Source organism: Lepus europaeus, chromosome 19, assembly GCF_033115175.1.
Source record: "Lepus europaeus isolate LE1 chromosome 19, mLepTim1.pri, whole genome shotgun sequence".
NCBI lineage: Eukaryota > Metazoa > Chordata > Mammalia > Lagomorpha > Leporidae > Lepus > Lepus europaeus.
This window is the reverse complement of record NC_084845.1, coordinates 60,103,007-60,118,093: the sequence shown is the minus strand read 5'-3', so window position 1 is coordinate 60,118,093 and position 15,087 is coordinate 60,103,007. Positions and strand designations below refer to the sequence as shown.

Sequence of the window (15,087 nt, the reverse complement as noted above, 5' to 3'; positions counted from 1 at the left end):
GGGGAACAGACCGAACAGGGCCTGACCTCACCTGCGCTTGTTCAGGCGTGCGATGCTGCAGTCATTCTCATAGCCCCCGCCCTCGTTGAGCATGCCGGTATGCACAATGTGGCCCACGGGCACATCCAGGTCATTGGAGAAGAGGTACTGCAGGATTTCCAGTGCCTGATCCCCAGTAGACTGCAGGGAGGGAGTGGAGCAGAGAACAACACCTGCTGGGTGGTACAGTGGAGCAGCACCCCTGCTGTGAAAACTCAGCTGCCTAGATTTCTTCCATTGAGAGCAGCTCCAGGAGAAGCTAGCCATTGATTCTTACACTAAATGGGCCTTGAGGCAAATTAAAAGTCAGAAACAAGGAGCTATATCTTAGTATATCTTAGTATCTTAGAGAATCATTTTTGAAGAGACATGAAAAATGGAGGTATTCAATAAATATGCACAATTTCCTAATCTGTTATTTTGCTTCCCAAATACTTACTGTTATCTCAAACTTTGTGAAAGAGGACATGTCAATGACACACACAGCTTCCTTACAACACTTGACTTCAGACTCCACAATGTCAAACCAGTCTGGCTTATAAAAAGTCTTGCTCTGCTCCAGTGCAAGGAGGTCTACAAGAAAGATTAAAAGTGGAGGAAAAAGGAAGATGTTTACATGAGGCCATCTCCCGTATAGTCTGGTAGGTTTTACTATTTATTCTGGGGACACATTCTAGCTATATGGATTTACAAGTAAGTTTTTATTAACTCAGAGGAAAAAATGAGCAAAAACGAGGCTTCTTACCCTTGTCAGGTGGAACAAAGTACTTCGGCCTCTCAAATCCATGTTTCTCCATCCATCTGGCTCCCTGTGCATCCAACCGGTCGTAGAGAGGAGATGTCCGTAACTGTCTGCCAGTCTGGAAGTCCCAGCGGGGAACCTTCAGATCATACATCAGAGCTAGAACAGACAAGAACAGTCTGTCAGTCAAAGCACATCCAGCAGACTCTGGAGTCGTTCCTATTCAAAACAGCCTAATTTCCAGGCAGTGTGGCCTAGTTTATCAAATACGACCTAGTATAACAAGCATGCTGAAGGAAAAAAGGGACAATACTGCAAGAGCTAGCGTTATCCCTCTATAGAGCTACACAGTGACAACTCTTGGTCTGTTCACATAGCACAGATGAAGGCCTTATCTAAGTAGGACACAGGTAGTAACAATGTGGAAAATGGCACTTGATTCTTTACAGCACCTTGTGGAGCTGGGGTCTCAGATCTCACAGGCATGTCCTCTCTAACATTTAACCCATTTCTGAAGTGAAGGGTACGTAGCATACCTTGATTTGGTGGCTCTGAAATCTGAGAGGTTGCACTGTATTGTCCCAGTGACATTATTCACATAACAAAGCTAGGGTCAGAATTCATTTCTCTTAATGTCCAATCTGCAACAGCAATAAGTAAAAACAGCCAGAAAGAGAGTGATCTCTAATCTCTACCAAGACAAGCCCTGATCTCACGCTATTTATTCCAAACCAAAGATGGGTATTGGGGAGTGGGGGGAAGGCTGAAACAGAAGCCACACTGGGTCCTTGTATTGTGCCCCTCTGTCATCCTCTCCCGATACTCTAAGTTCTCCTTTCCCCTTGTGCATTTTCTAACATGCCTGCAGTTTCTATTTTATGAGAATCACAGAAGGCCACCAAAAGTGGCATATCACCACGGAGAAGCTCAAACTTAATGATGTTACCCACAGGTTCTAGAGGATGGGTAGGGGAATCTAATAGTTCAACATTTCAACTGAAACATTTTCTAAAATTAAAGAGCCTTAGCAGTTGAACACATTGCAGGTTCAGTCCTATACCCTTCATCTCTCACAGGCCCAAAGCAGGTACTTGTAATGGTGGTTACATCCAATACGGAAATGTAGTCCTGATCATACATGTACCCAAAATATTTAGATGTCATTTGGCAAAATTTGGAAAATGTTATTAAAACCTGTCAGAACCTACGTGATTTGGTTTAATTCCTGATACAAAAGCTGTCTCTAAATCAGAGACAAGGAGGAACAGCACGTTAAAATCAAGAGGCCAATCCTCAAAGTAGGAAAGAAGAACAAGGAGAAGAGGAGCAAAAATGTTTGGGGCCAGTGTGGCACAGCAGGCTAAGGCGCTGCTTGGGATGTGTACTGCCTGGGACTGGAGAGAGCCAATTTGTGTCTCAGCTACTCTGCTTCTAATGCAGCTCCTTGCTAATGCACCTGGGAGGCAGCGGGATTGCTCAAGTACTTGAGTCCCTACCACTCAGATGGGAGACCAGGATAGAGTTCCTGGCTCCTGGCTTCAGCCAGGCTGTTGCAGTCATCTGGGGAGTAAATCAGTAGATGAAAGTACTGTGTGTGTGTGTGTGTGTGTCTACCTTTCAAATATTTTAAAAAGACAGCAAAAATAACTTCTTTATTTATGAGAAGTGTGGTTTCCACCTTGCTAACATATGGTGGACTTCTTTTTTTAAAAAAGATTTATTTTATTTATTTGGAAGAGAGTTAGAGAGAGAGGTCTTCCATCTGCTGGTTCACTCCCCAGATGGCTACAACTGCCAGAGTTGCGCCAATCCAAAGCCAGGAGCCAGAAACTTCTTCCGGGTCACACATGCGGGTGCAGGGGCCCAAGGACTTGGGCTGTCTTCTACTGCTTTCCCAGGCCATAGCAGAGAGCTGGATCAGAAGAGGAGCAGCCAGGGCTAGAACCGGCACCCATATGGGATGCTGGCGCTTCAGGCCAGGGCTTTAACCTGCTGCGTCACAGCGCCTGCCCCCATACGGTGGATTAATTACCAAAGTCACTGGGAGAAGCCTAAGGTTTTGAAAATAACATAGCAGGGGCCATTGCTGTGGTACAGTGGGCAGAGCCACCATCTGTGACACTGACATTCCATATGGGCACCGGATCTGAGAACTGACTGCTCCACTTCCAATCCAGCTCCCTGCTAATGTGCCCGGGAAAGCACCAGAAGATGGCCCAAGTCCTTTGGCCCAGGCTCCCATGTGAGAGATCAGGAAGAAGCTCTTGACTCCTGGCTCTGGCCTGGCTCAGCCCCGGCCGTTGCAGCCATTTGGAGAGTGAACCAGTAGATAGAAGATCTCTATCCCTCTCTTTGTCTCTATCTCTTCCTCTTTCTGTGTAACTCTTTCAAATAAATAATCTTAAAAAAAATAATTACATGGTAAATTCTTTGCCTTGAAAAGAATGATCTCAAAACCATGTGGGAGTGAGAGCATGCACTGTGACAGAGGTCAGCATGGCTAGCACATACGTGAGGCTGCGGCAAACCACCTGCACCTGTACATCCTGTTCTACCTTCCCAGTCCCCGAAGTAACCAAGGTCCTGTATATTAAAAAGGTTCCCTAAATGTCCCATGGAACATAAATCCCCTTTCTCAGGTCTGAAATAGTCAAATATCAGAAGCCCAACTCATAGCAGTCATTAAGGAACTGAGGAACAAGCTGCCCCTGAGAATGATCCAACAGCCATGGGAAGACACTGTTAATAGGTGCCGCTGGGAGAAGCTTTACTTACGCATGACTTCCATGACCCGGTGGCGCAGAAAGGTTCGGCTGCTCTGGAGAGCTCCAAAACGTTTCAAGTCCAGTTCCCAGACATTTTCTGAGGGATACCCATGTACCATCCATTCAGCAAGGTACCTATTCAGATGGGATTGTCAGCTATGATTCTCAGAAGGAAAAAACCAATGTTCTACAAATCTAGAACAAACAAAAGATCCTATGTCGTCAAAGTTGAACAGTTCTATGCAATTTCCTTAACTTTTCTGGAATAAGCAAACATGGGTCCATGTACTGCTCTTGTAAGACTACTATGAGGATTTCCACTGTAATGGTAACATTCACTAGAGCATTTAAGACACAAGTTAAGGGGCTGGCATCATGGCATAGCAGGTAAAGCCACCACTGTGATACTGGCACCCCATATGGGCACCTGTTTAAGTCCTGGCTGCTCCACTTTTAATCCAGCTCCCTGCTAATGCATTTGGGAAAGCAACAGAAGATGGTGCAAGTCCTTGGGCCCCTGCACCCTTGTGGGAGACCTGGAAGAAGCTCCTGGCTCTGGCCTGGCCCAGCCCCAGCTGCTGCGGACATTTAGGGAGTGAACCAGCCAATGGAGGACCTCTGTTTGTCTTTCAAATAAATTTATTAAAACTATAAGCTAAATGTATGAAGAAATAAAATCAAAACACACTTTTAAGTGTACTCTATACAACCAGTGAGGTTTTTTTTTTTTTTTTTTTTTGACAGAATGGACAGTGAGAGAGAGAGAGAGACAGAGAGAAAGGTCTTCCTTTACCATTGGTTCACCCTCTAATGGCCGCCGTGCGGCTGGCGCGCTGCGGCCGGCGCACCACGCTGATCCGATGGCAGGAGCCAGGTGCTTCTCCTGGTCTCCCATGGGGTGCAGGGCCCAAGCACTTGGGCCATCCTCCACTGCACTCCCTGGCCACAGCAGAGAGCTGGCCTGGAAGAGGGGCAACCGGGACAGAATCTGGCGCCCCAACCGGGACTAGAACCCGGTGTGCCAGCGCCCCAAGGCGGAGGATTAGCCTAGTGAGCTGCAGTGCCAGCCCAGTGAGCTCTTTCTATAATCAGTCCTAGTGAGAGATTACACAGTTGTCTGACCACATCTTTGGTCCAGACATTTTGAGAATTCCTTTTATGTAACTGTTTTCAGAGCAACTCTGTATGTCAGCCAGGAAAACTGGCCTCAGTTAAAAGAAATGTTTTAATTATGGCAAAATACACATAATATTACTATCTTCAAATATTCTTAAGTGTGCAGTTCAGTGGCACTAGCTACATTCACAGTGCTGTGAAATCATCACTGCCATCCATCTCCAGAACGCTTATGAAACAGAAACTCTGTCCCCATTACACACTAACTCTCTGGGGGCTGGCAGTGTCAGTTAGAGTCCTGGCTGCTCCACTTCTGATCCAGCTCCCTGCTAATGTGCCTGGGAAAGCAGTGGATGATGGCCCAAGTCCTTGGGCCTCTGCACCCATGTGGGAGACTTGGATGAAGCTCCTGGCTTTGGCTTGGCCCAGTCCTGGCCATTGTGGTTATTTGGGGAGTGAGCCAGCAGATGGAAGATCTCTTTCAAACTCTCTCCCTGGCAACCACTACTATACTTCCTGTCTCTATGAATATGACTACTACACTGTAAATGGAATCATAGGATTATGTGACTTACTTGTAATTAGTACCTAATCTTTAAAAACAAAACCTGCATTACCAAGCTTGAGCATCCAGCAATTTCCTTGCAACACCTGGCTATGTCTGAACTCCAACACACATGTAAAGGACCAAGAATTCACTTCAAGCTCTGTGGCTAACTCCAATAGAAGAGTTCCCAAATGTTTTGCATGTTGTTTATAGAATATGTTGTTTATAGAATATAGGAGAGCCTTCCAAGGTGAATTTGAAGGGGACAATTCTCAAACTACAAGTGTCCTCTTGTTATCATCACACTACATTAAGTGAACTACATGTTAGCAATATGTAATTCTAGAAGAGGCAGTCCAGCAAGGTGATGAGTATTTACAGATGATCGAAAGACAGACTTACCTTCCAGCTCCTCCACCAAACGAGAGGCCAGCAGAGTTCATTCCTGCCAGGACAAAGTAGCCCTGGACTGCAGGAGACTCGCCCATGATGCACCTCATGTCTGGTGTAAAGGTCTCAGGGCAGTTCACCAACTTCATGATTTCCAGAGTCTCCAATTCTGGCATCCTACGTAGGAGGGAACTCAACAGCGGCTCTGAGTAATAAAAACAAGCCCATCTTTAGAGAATTAAACTTTCATCTCGTCATATTTCTTCATTCCCTCTCCTTGAAGAAAATCTCTTGGGAGGAAAAGAGACTTAGCCTAGCAGTTAAAATGTTTTCCTACCACGTCCAAGTACCTGGGTTCAGTTTCCAGCTCCAGCTCCTGATTCCCACTATGCAGACCCACTGGGTTCCTGACTCCTTTATGGTAGACCCTGACTGAGTTTCTGGCTCCTAGTCCTGGCAGCAGCCCACCTCCAGCCATTGCAGACATTAAGAGAGAGAACCAGTGGATGGAAGCTTGCTTGCTGTCTTTTCCTGCCTCTCAAATAAAACATTTAAAAAAAATTTTTTTTAAGATTTATTTATTTGAAAGGCAGAGAGAAAGAAATATCTTTGATCTGCTGGTTCACTCTTCAAATGGCCACAATGGCTAGGGCTGGCCCAGACCAAGGCCAGGAGCCCAGGGTTTTTCCAGGACTCCCATGTGGGTGTAGGGGCCCAAGCACTTGGGCCATCTCTGCTGCTTTGCTAGGCACATTAGCAGGAAGCTGGACCAGAAGTAGAGCAGCCAGCACTTGAACCAGCACCTTTATGAGATGCTAACATCATAGGTGGCAGCTTAGCCTACCACACCACAATGCCAGCCTGGAAGATTTTTTTGCAGAGTTAGCTGGAACATTTATCAGAAAACAGAAAGCCTGATGGGATTACAAGACACGTGAAAATGCTTAGCCTTTATAGGCTGAGAAAAAAAGTGCTTGGGCCCCTGCATCCATGTGGGAGACCTAGATGAAGCTCCTGGCTTCAGTCTTGCCCAGCCCCAGTCATTGTGGCCATTTTGGGAGTGAATCAGCAGATGGAAGATATCTGTCTCTCCTCTCTCTCTCAATGCTTTTCAAATAAATAAAATAATCTTTAAAAAATACTTAAAAAAAAAAAAAAAAAAAAACCTCTTTAGAAAGGATCTGGAGGAGTCACAGAATGGCAGGTGACACATGTGGCTACAGACAGGCATCTCCAAGGGATTGTTCTGAGCAGGAAAGTCTACAGTGTCGTCGTTTTTTTTTTTTTTTTTGACAGGCAGAGTGGATAGTGAGAGACAGAGAGAAAGGTCTTCCTTTTGCCGTTGGTTTACCCTCCAATGGCCGCTGCGGCCAGCGCATCGTGCTGATCCGAAGCCAGGAGCCAGGTTCTTTTCCTGGTCTCCCATGCGGGTACAGGGCCCAAGGATTTGGGCCATCCTCCACTGCCTTCCCGGGCCATAGCAGAGAGCTGGCCTGGAAGAGGGGCAACCGGGATAGAATCAGGCACCCCAACCGGGACTAGAACCCGGTGTGCCGGCGCCGCAAGGCGGAGGATTAGCCTGTTAAGCCACGGCGCCGGCCTCCAGTGTCTTCTAAAGAGACCACACTAAAAGAAAATGTCTTCCTGTGCCGGAATAGCTGCAGAAGACAGGGCTTTGGCCTGCTGGAAAGTACCTGTGTCACCTGGAGTAACCTACCGGCAGAATGCTGACAGCTGAAACTAGACTGGAGCTGGGAGGGGGACCATACTACTCTATCCTCTTTGAAAATTTTAAAATTCTTACAAGAACTTCATTTAAAAAAACACAAAAAGCAAGTCCATCAAGGATAGGTGGGAATTTCTTCATGAGAGACCCTTTCACATTTTGAATTTGGAACCATGTGATTATATTATTCAACAAATAATTTTATGATCTAATAAAAGATGACATTAACAGAATCATTCTGGTCTGTAAGAAGCCCTTCCACGTTAGCTGAGGTGCTCCCAAAAGGACGTTCCCACTCGCCGAAGATTTCAGCAGTCACTCTAGGCAAACAGTGAGCCAATATCAGCTGAGCCATTACCCCTAGACTCTGCCAAACTCTGTCAGCTGTCATTAACCCTAGCCTCTGCCACCGAGCAGCTGCGACCTTGGCCAGCCCTTTAAACTCAATGGTGTACCTCACAGGGTTGTTAGAGAGACTAAGTAAGGAATTATTTCTGAAATGCTTTGAAAAATGTAACACCTTAGACAACACAAGGCCCATGGTTAAAATCCCAGTTCACACACCAAAGTGATCCCAGTCCTCCTGTAGATTCTGAATCTCCAGCTGGTTCTTGCCCTCAGTGAAAATTGGTTTTGGGTTCTTCTCAAAGCCTCCAGACAGGATGCCACCCTGCCAGTTCCGAATAAAAATTCTTCCATCAGGGTCCACGACAGCTGAGAGACAGAAGTGAAAAGGGAGCAGGGAGCAGAGGAGAAAAACCAGGGTTTAGAAGCAAGTCAGCTCTCCAAATGGACAGAAAAAGAAACCAAAAACACAGTTAATAGCCTTATTAACAAACAGTGTCTAATGAACACAGACATTCATTCACTGTAAAACATCCTTAGAGGTCATGGGGGAGGATTTTCCCACTCAGATGTACAGCAGAGACTACTGCTCTGAGTATCTGTAGCCTACTCAGGAACCTAGACACCTGGACAAATCCTTACAACTATGAACCACATTAACTGCCACTGTGCCAAGCAAAGTCCATATAGAAATGGGGACTGCAGAGACCAGTAGGCATCAGGACCTCTGAAATGCTATCAGATCCTCTCCTATAGCCACTAGAGCCAAGCTGATAGCTGACTTATGACATTTCTACAATTTATAGCACTGGAATTAAAAACTCCCAAGTTACACTCCAAATATTCTCAATGACCTCTAAGAATAAAGTTAGTCTGCAAAAAACAAAAACAAAAAAACTGCTTAATGGAAAGCCCATTTTGGCCATCCCTTCATAAAGAGTTATTAATGAAATGTTAGAATTGGGTCCACCTCCCTGTAACATGCTCCAGGCACAATCTGTCCTTACAGAAAGTTCTCCTCATAGAGGACAGGAGACTGGCAAGAAAACAAGACTTAAAAAAAAGTGCAAGTCCTCACTTGGTGTGCTGCTCTGCAGAGGGGTCTCCCAGGGGCGAGTCAGGAGGTAGAAGTGTTCGCAGGCATGTAACGGGATACTAACCGGCTCCTCGTTGGACAGACCCAGCTCGTATGCCCACTACAAATGGACAGATTCATTTTTGGGTGGAAAGAGGAACAGAAATACAAATGAGCAAGTTCAGCCTCTTGAAAACAGCTTAATTTCAAGTGGCTTCTGTGTGCTCTTGCTACAATGTCAGGTGTGGGAAGCCAAGTTTCAGCCTGCATTAGTGCAAGTGTTTGGATGGGGAGCAACACTATACCTTTTAAACCATAAAAATTCTTCTAGATCAAAAGAAGACAGACTTACCAGCTAGTCAAAGGAGGCCCTTTTAATAAAATGCCTGACCTCGACCACAAACCCCAATACTAATAATTAAATGAACTTCATATGGCAAAAAGTATTTCCTAGGTCATCTTAAGATCGTAGAGTATAAGGCCTTAAAAGTAGATGTAGCTTAGTACTCTGGAAAGGGAGTAAAACAGCCTAACATGCTGGCTGCTGGGTTGTAGAATGCAATACAACACGACAGCAAGACCCCACAGAAAGCATTTCCGTCAGCGCCTCACTGCTTGCTGGTATTCCTGGCCAGGATGGCACCAATGAACCCAACATGGAGGAAGGAAAAGGTCAACGATGACTCTTGGAGGAATAAGTACAGGCTTCTGATTTAGAATACAAGAATTTGGGGTTTTCTAGCCCAAGTAAGAAACAATGTAGTCCCAGTATAGACTCATGTCTGTTTAGCCTGTCACAATATTGTATCTAACTGAACATCCTCATTAAACAAGAAAAAGCAGCAACCCAGTATTGCTGCTAACCTACCTGACCAGCACAGTTGACAAAATACTGGCATTCAATCTGTCCTTTATCTGTTTCCACACCAGTAACTTGACCTTTTTTGACCATGACATGAAGAACAGTAGTGCGGTCATAAATCTGAACACCTGTGTGGAGGCAGAGTTGAAGCATCATCTGATGTCCCACAGCTAAGGCAAGTGCAGCAGATTCTCCATCCCAACAAAAAAATCAGGTCAATGCTTTAATTTACAAAACCAAAAAACGCCTAGGAACCACTATCTCAGACTGTAAATGGACCTTGTCCAAGATCAAAAATAGCATGTTAATTTAAAATCAGACTTCAGTACACAATAATTAAATTCCAGGAATCTTACAAGATGGGGCAGGGAGGAGAGAATATCCACATTATGAATCAAGTTAATCCAAAATACAGAGCACCCTGTATGCTAGCAAATTTTCCCCTCGTTCACTCCAACATTTATGGTGTGGATTACACCCCCAAGGAATGTTCTAACTTTGGAGCATCTTGTTTTGTGGAGGAAAAAAAATCACCTAAAGTCGGAAGTGCATTAATTAGCAGTAAAAGCAGTTCCTTACAACCTTACAAGAAAGATCTGGTCTTGAGGAAAAACACTTAACAAATATTGTATTTTTAAATCTCAAGGTCTAGTTTCCGAAACAGAAACTGACTACATCAATGAAGAGTAATTTTTAGATAACCTCTTCTTTAACGTAACTTCTTCCTTCCCAACCCCCATGAAGAAAATGCAGAAACCTGCTCACCGTTCTGAGAGGCAGCACTGGCCAGGGCGAGAGCCACATCAGCGGAGGACAGCACCGCATCCTCGGGGACATGCAGGGCCCCGACCAGATCGTGCACATTGAGCAGGGGGTGGAGTTCAGCCACTTTCTTAGGGGAGATGATCTCAGAAGGGATGCCTATAACACTGCCACAGAACACAAGGGGACAATGACATTCTCTGGCCCTCCTGCACAGGTCAGTTGGTAAAGTCGGGACAGGCTTCTAGCCTCTTACATACTTCAGCCTTGAATTGATGCGCTTCAGGGAGATCAGCCGGTCCTGAGTTTGGGCCAGAGAGATTGAGCCTGTCCTCACATAACCTGCAAGAAAAACCAGCCCCAACTGAGACAAACCAGACCAAAGATGGGTGTGGAAAACCCACTGGATTACAGGCTAGAAGACCTGTCCTGAGTCCTAGACCGCCACGAGGTGTCCATGTTTGGTAACTGAGCTTCTGCTGAGCTTCCAATGAAAATGAGCAGTGCACCAGACGCTCTAACCCTGGTTCCGTTCCCCAGCCCACCCTTCTCAGTCCATAGTTTTGTGAGGATCAAATGATATTATAAGTACATCATCGAAATAAAGTCACCATGGTGAAGAAACCTATTGGGGATGCAATGTAGAGCTCATAGCTGTTTCATTCTTTTTAGAAAATCTCACCCTTCCTCTTTCTAGCCTTGGCGAGGGAAATCCTTGGCAGCTGGCGTGTCAACTAGACTCTCCTCGGAATACCTGCTCTTGAGCGAGGAGGTGAATGGCTGGAGGTGACATCTAAGGAGCAGCAGTGTCCTGGCCTGCAGACCCCACCAGGGGAGAGTTTTCTGCCAACTCTCAAGGCCCTCAATGTGCTTCCAGCAAGCTACATTTTTTTTTTTAAACGATGTATTTATTGGGGCCAATGCTGTGACGTTAACAGGTACAGCTCCAGCCGTTGCAGCCAATCGGGAAGTGAACCACCAGATGGAAGACCTCTTTCTCTCTGCCTCTCCTTCTCTGTGTAACTCTGACTTTCAAGTAAATAAATGATTTTTTTTTTAAAAAAGGCACTTACATTAAAAAAAAAAGATTATTTATTTGAAAGGCAGAATTACAGAGGCAGAGGTCTTCCATCCACTGGTCAACTCGCAGGCGATGGCTGGAGCTGCGCTGATCTGAAGCCAGGACTCAGGAGCTTCTTCCAGGTCTCCTATGTGGGTGTAGGGGCCCAAGGACCTGGGCCATCTTCCACTACTTTCCCAGGCCATAGCAGAGAGCTGGATCAGAAGTGGAGCAGCCAAGACTCGAACCGGCGCCCATATGGGATGCTGGCACTGCAGGCGGAGGATTTACCCACTACATCACAGTGCTGGGCCCCAGCAAGCTCCTTTTTTTGCCCAAGCTAGCCACAGTGAGTTTCTTTTATTTGGCATCAACACACCTGATCTATAACCATTATCTCACTTGAGTCAATCAATGACAATCTCTCTCAAATGCAGTTAGTCTTAGTTCTTATGAAAACAAAGTTTAATTGGGTATCCTTACAAAACAACAGGGTATCATAAATATTTCTTTGATTTCTCTTGAAAACACCTGATAAATATATCCTTCACTGCCATGACAAGAAGGTCCTAGTTTGAAGGAACTGGAATGTCAGTCTTTTGTGTTATTTAGAGTTTGAAAGCACTTTACTTTTAAGAAACCTGCTGAGATTTTTTTTTTTCTTTTTCTTTTCTTTTTTTTTTTTTTTTAAGACAGGCAGAGTGGACAGTGAGAGAGAGAGACAGAGAGAAAGGTCTTCCTTTGCCATTGGTTCACCCTCCAATGGCCGCCACGGTCAGCGCGCTGCGGCCGGCGCACCACGCTGATCTGAAGCCAGGAGCCAGGTGCTTCTCCTGGTCTCCCATGTGGGTGCAGGGCCCAAGGACCTGGGCCATCCTCCACTGCACTCCCTGGCCACAGCAGAGAGCTGGCCTGGAAGAGGGGCAACCGAGACAGAATCCGGCGCCCCGACTGGGACTAGAACCCGGGGTGCTGGTGCCACAGGCAGAGGATTAGCCTAGTGAGCCGCGGCGCCGGCTGAGATTTTCTTTCTTAAAAACAATGCCTCCGCTCCAAATAGATCACTTTCAAATGAAAGGACGAGCTCAAGATGACTTCAGTGCCATTTGTCTCAATTCCTGGTGTTGCATGGGTGACAGGCAGCATGCTGGTTAGGATAAGCAGTACAGAGCCAAAGTAACTGCCAATCTGCTAAGATTTATTTGAAAGGCAGAGATACAGAGAGGCAGAGGCAGAGCGAGGTACTCCATCTGCTGCTTCACTCCAACAAGTTCACTGAAACATCATTTTATAGGTGTGTATATATATATATATATATTTTAATATTTACTTATTTGAAAGGCAGAGTTACACAGAGGCAGAGGCAGAGAGAGAGGTCTTCTATCCGTTGGCTCACTCTCTAGTGCTGGGCCGATCCGAGGCCAGGAGCTTCTTCTGGGTCTACCACATAGGTGCAGGGGCCCAAGGACTTGGGCCATCTTCCACTGCTTTCCCAGGCCATACTAGAGAGCTGGATTGGAAGTGGAGCAGCTGAGACTAGAACCAGTGCCCACATGGGATGCCGGCACTGCAGGCGGCAGCTTTTCCTACTACACCACAGCGTCAGCCCCTATTTACTACTTTAAGGTTTATTTTACTTATTTGAAAGAGTTACAGAGAAAAGGAAAGGGGGGTGCGGGGGAGATCTCTCATCAGTTAGTTCACTCTCCAATTGGCCACAATGGCCGGGGTTGGGCCAGACTGAAGTCAGAAGCCTGGAACTCCAACCAGGTCTCCCATGGGGGTGGCAAGGGCCCAACTCCCTGGGCCACCTTTCACCACTCTCCAAGGTGCATTAGCAGGGAGCTGAATTAGAACAGCTGGGACTCAAACTGATGCCCATATGGGATGCTGGCATCACAACTGGCAGCTTAACTCAAGAGCCACCATGGCATCTCCAGTGGTTTTTCCTGTCTAAACCATTCTTCAGGAAAATCAAAGGGTCTGGTGTTGTGGCGCAACAATGCGATGCCCTAGCAGTGCTGGCATCACATCCTACACATCAGAGTTTCAGTTCAAACCACAGGTGCTCCACTCCAATCCAAGCTCTTCTTAATGTGCCTGAGAAGTCAAGTGCTTGGGTCTCTGCACATGTGGGAGACCCACATAGAGTTCTAGGCTCCTGGCTTTAGCCTGGCACAGCCAACTGCTGCCGCCACTTGGGGTATGAATCAACGGATGGAAGATCTCGCTGTGTCTCCCCTTCTATTTATTCTGCGGGACCAAGAAGCACAGCAACTGGGACTGGAACCAATGCCCTAATCTGGGAGGTCAGTATCACAGGTGGCAGCTTAATCTACTGCACCATATCGCTGGCCCCAAAATAAATCTTTAAAAGAAAATAATAACTAATAGTTTTTGAAAGTAACAAGAACATGCAGCCCATCAAAAAAGGCTGTGTCTCTCTTCTTTAAGTTTGCCTTTGAGTGATTTCATGTGACTTTTTTTTTTTTTAATTTATTTGAAAGTCAGAGTTACAGAGAGAGGAGAGGCAGAGAGAGGCCTTCCATCCACTGATTCAATCCCCAAATGGCCACAATGGCTGGGGCTCAGCCAGGCTGAAGCCAGGAGTCAGGAGGTTCATCTAGGTGTTCCATGTGGGTGGCAGTGGCCCAAATTCTTGGGCCACTTTCTGCTGCTTTCCCAGGTGTGTCAATAGGGAGCTGGATGGCAAGTGGAGCAGCCTAGACACAAACTGGCGCTCACAGGGGATGCTAGCATGGAAGGCAACAGCTTAACCCACTGTGCCACAATGCAGGCCTTGATCATCTGTATCTTATAAATGTGGCAGACGTCTCATCATGGCTGATAAAGTCCTGGGAGATAATCATGATGGCACATGAAGTCTGATTCAGAGGGCACTGTCCCCTGCTCTGCCTAGCTTCTCTTTATCACTTGAGTCCATTCAGAATCCTGCTCTGGTAAGCAGTGAGGCTTCAGCTACAATTTTGTTTCTGTTCTACATGTAGTTCCTAGGTCTCTACAGGTGTGATCTGTGTTCTTATACTAAGGAATAGCAATGGTGTTTTAACAGACTGTACACAAAGGAAAAAAAAGTGGTACATACACATCATTAAATGCCATTCAGCCCTAAACAAAAGAATGAAATCTTGTCATTTGCAACAACATAGATGGGACTGGAGGTCATTAAATAAGTTATGGACAGAAAGACAAGTATTACATAATCTGACTTATACACAGAATCTAAAAAAGCTGGTCTCATAAAGCTCAGAGTAGAGGCTGGGAAGAACAGAATGGGGTATTAAGTCACAGTTACACAGAAGAAACAAGTTCTGCTGTTCTACTGCACACAGTCAGATAACTACAGATATGGATAATGTATTTTGTCTCAAAAAAGCCAGAAGAAAGGATTTTTAATGTTTCACCACTAATGATAAATGTTTGAGACAGTTATACTTGCCCTGATTTGCACACTACACAACATATACATACATGGAAACATCACATGGCACTCCATAAATGCATACAATTTTTATGTCAATAAATTTTAATTTAAACAGTCATAAAATAGAACTCTTATAAATCAGTTTTTTAAAAAATAAATATAGGGGGCTGGCACTGTGGTGTAATAAAGCCTCTGCCTGTGGCACCAGCATCC

The 15,087-nt window shown here is 45.6% G+C and overlaps 1 protein-coding gene across 1 annotated transcript in view; it reads right to left on the bottom strand.

Moving 5' to 3' along the window:
* Positions 1-15,087, bottom strand: part of PDPR (pyruvate dehydrogenase phosphatase regulatory subunit) — a 56,724-nt gene that overhangs the window by 9,377 nt on the left and 32,260 nt on the right. The window contains exons 4-13 of the mRNA XM_062176563.1: positions 10,630-10,711; positions 10,373-10,536; positions 9,614-9,735; positions 8,749-8,866; positions 7,890-8,039; positions 5,612-5,804; positions 3,557-3,681; positions 785-940; positions 479-612; positions 32-180 (exon numbers count right to left, since the gene is read on the bottom strand). Coding sequence (XP_062032547.1) covers positions 32-180; positions 479-612; positions 785-940; positions 3,557-3,681; positions 5,612-5,804; positions 7,890-8,039; positions 8,749-8,866; positions 9,614-9,735; positions 10,373-10,536; positions 10,630-10,711 — 1,393 coding nt within the window. The remainder of the gene's footprint in view (positions 1-31; positions 181-478; positions 613-784; positions 941-3,556; positions 3,682-5,611; positions 5,805-7,889; positions 8,040-8,748; positions 8,867-9,613; positions 9,736-10,372; positions 10,537-10,629; positions 10,712-15,087) is intronic.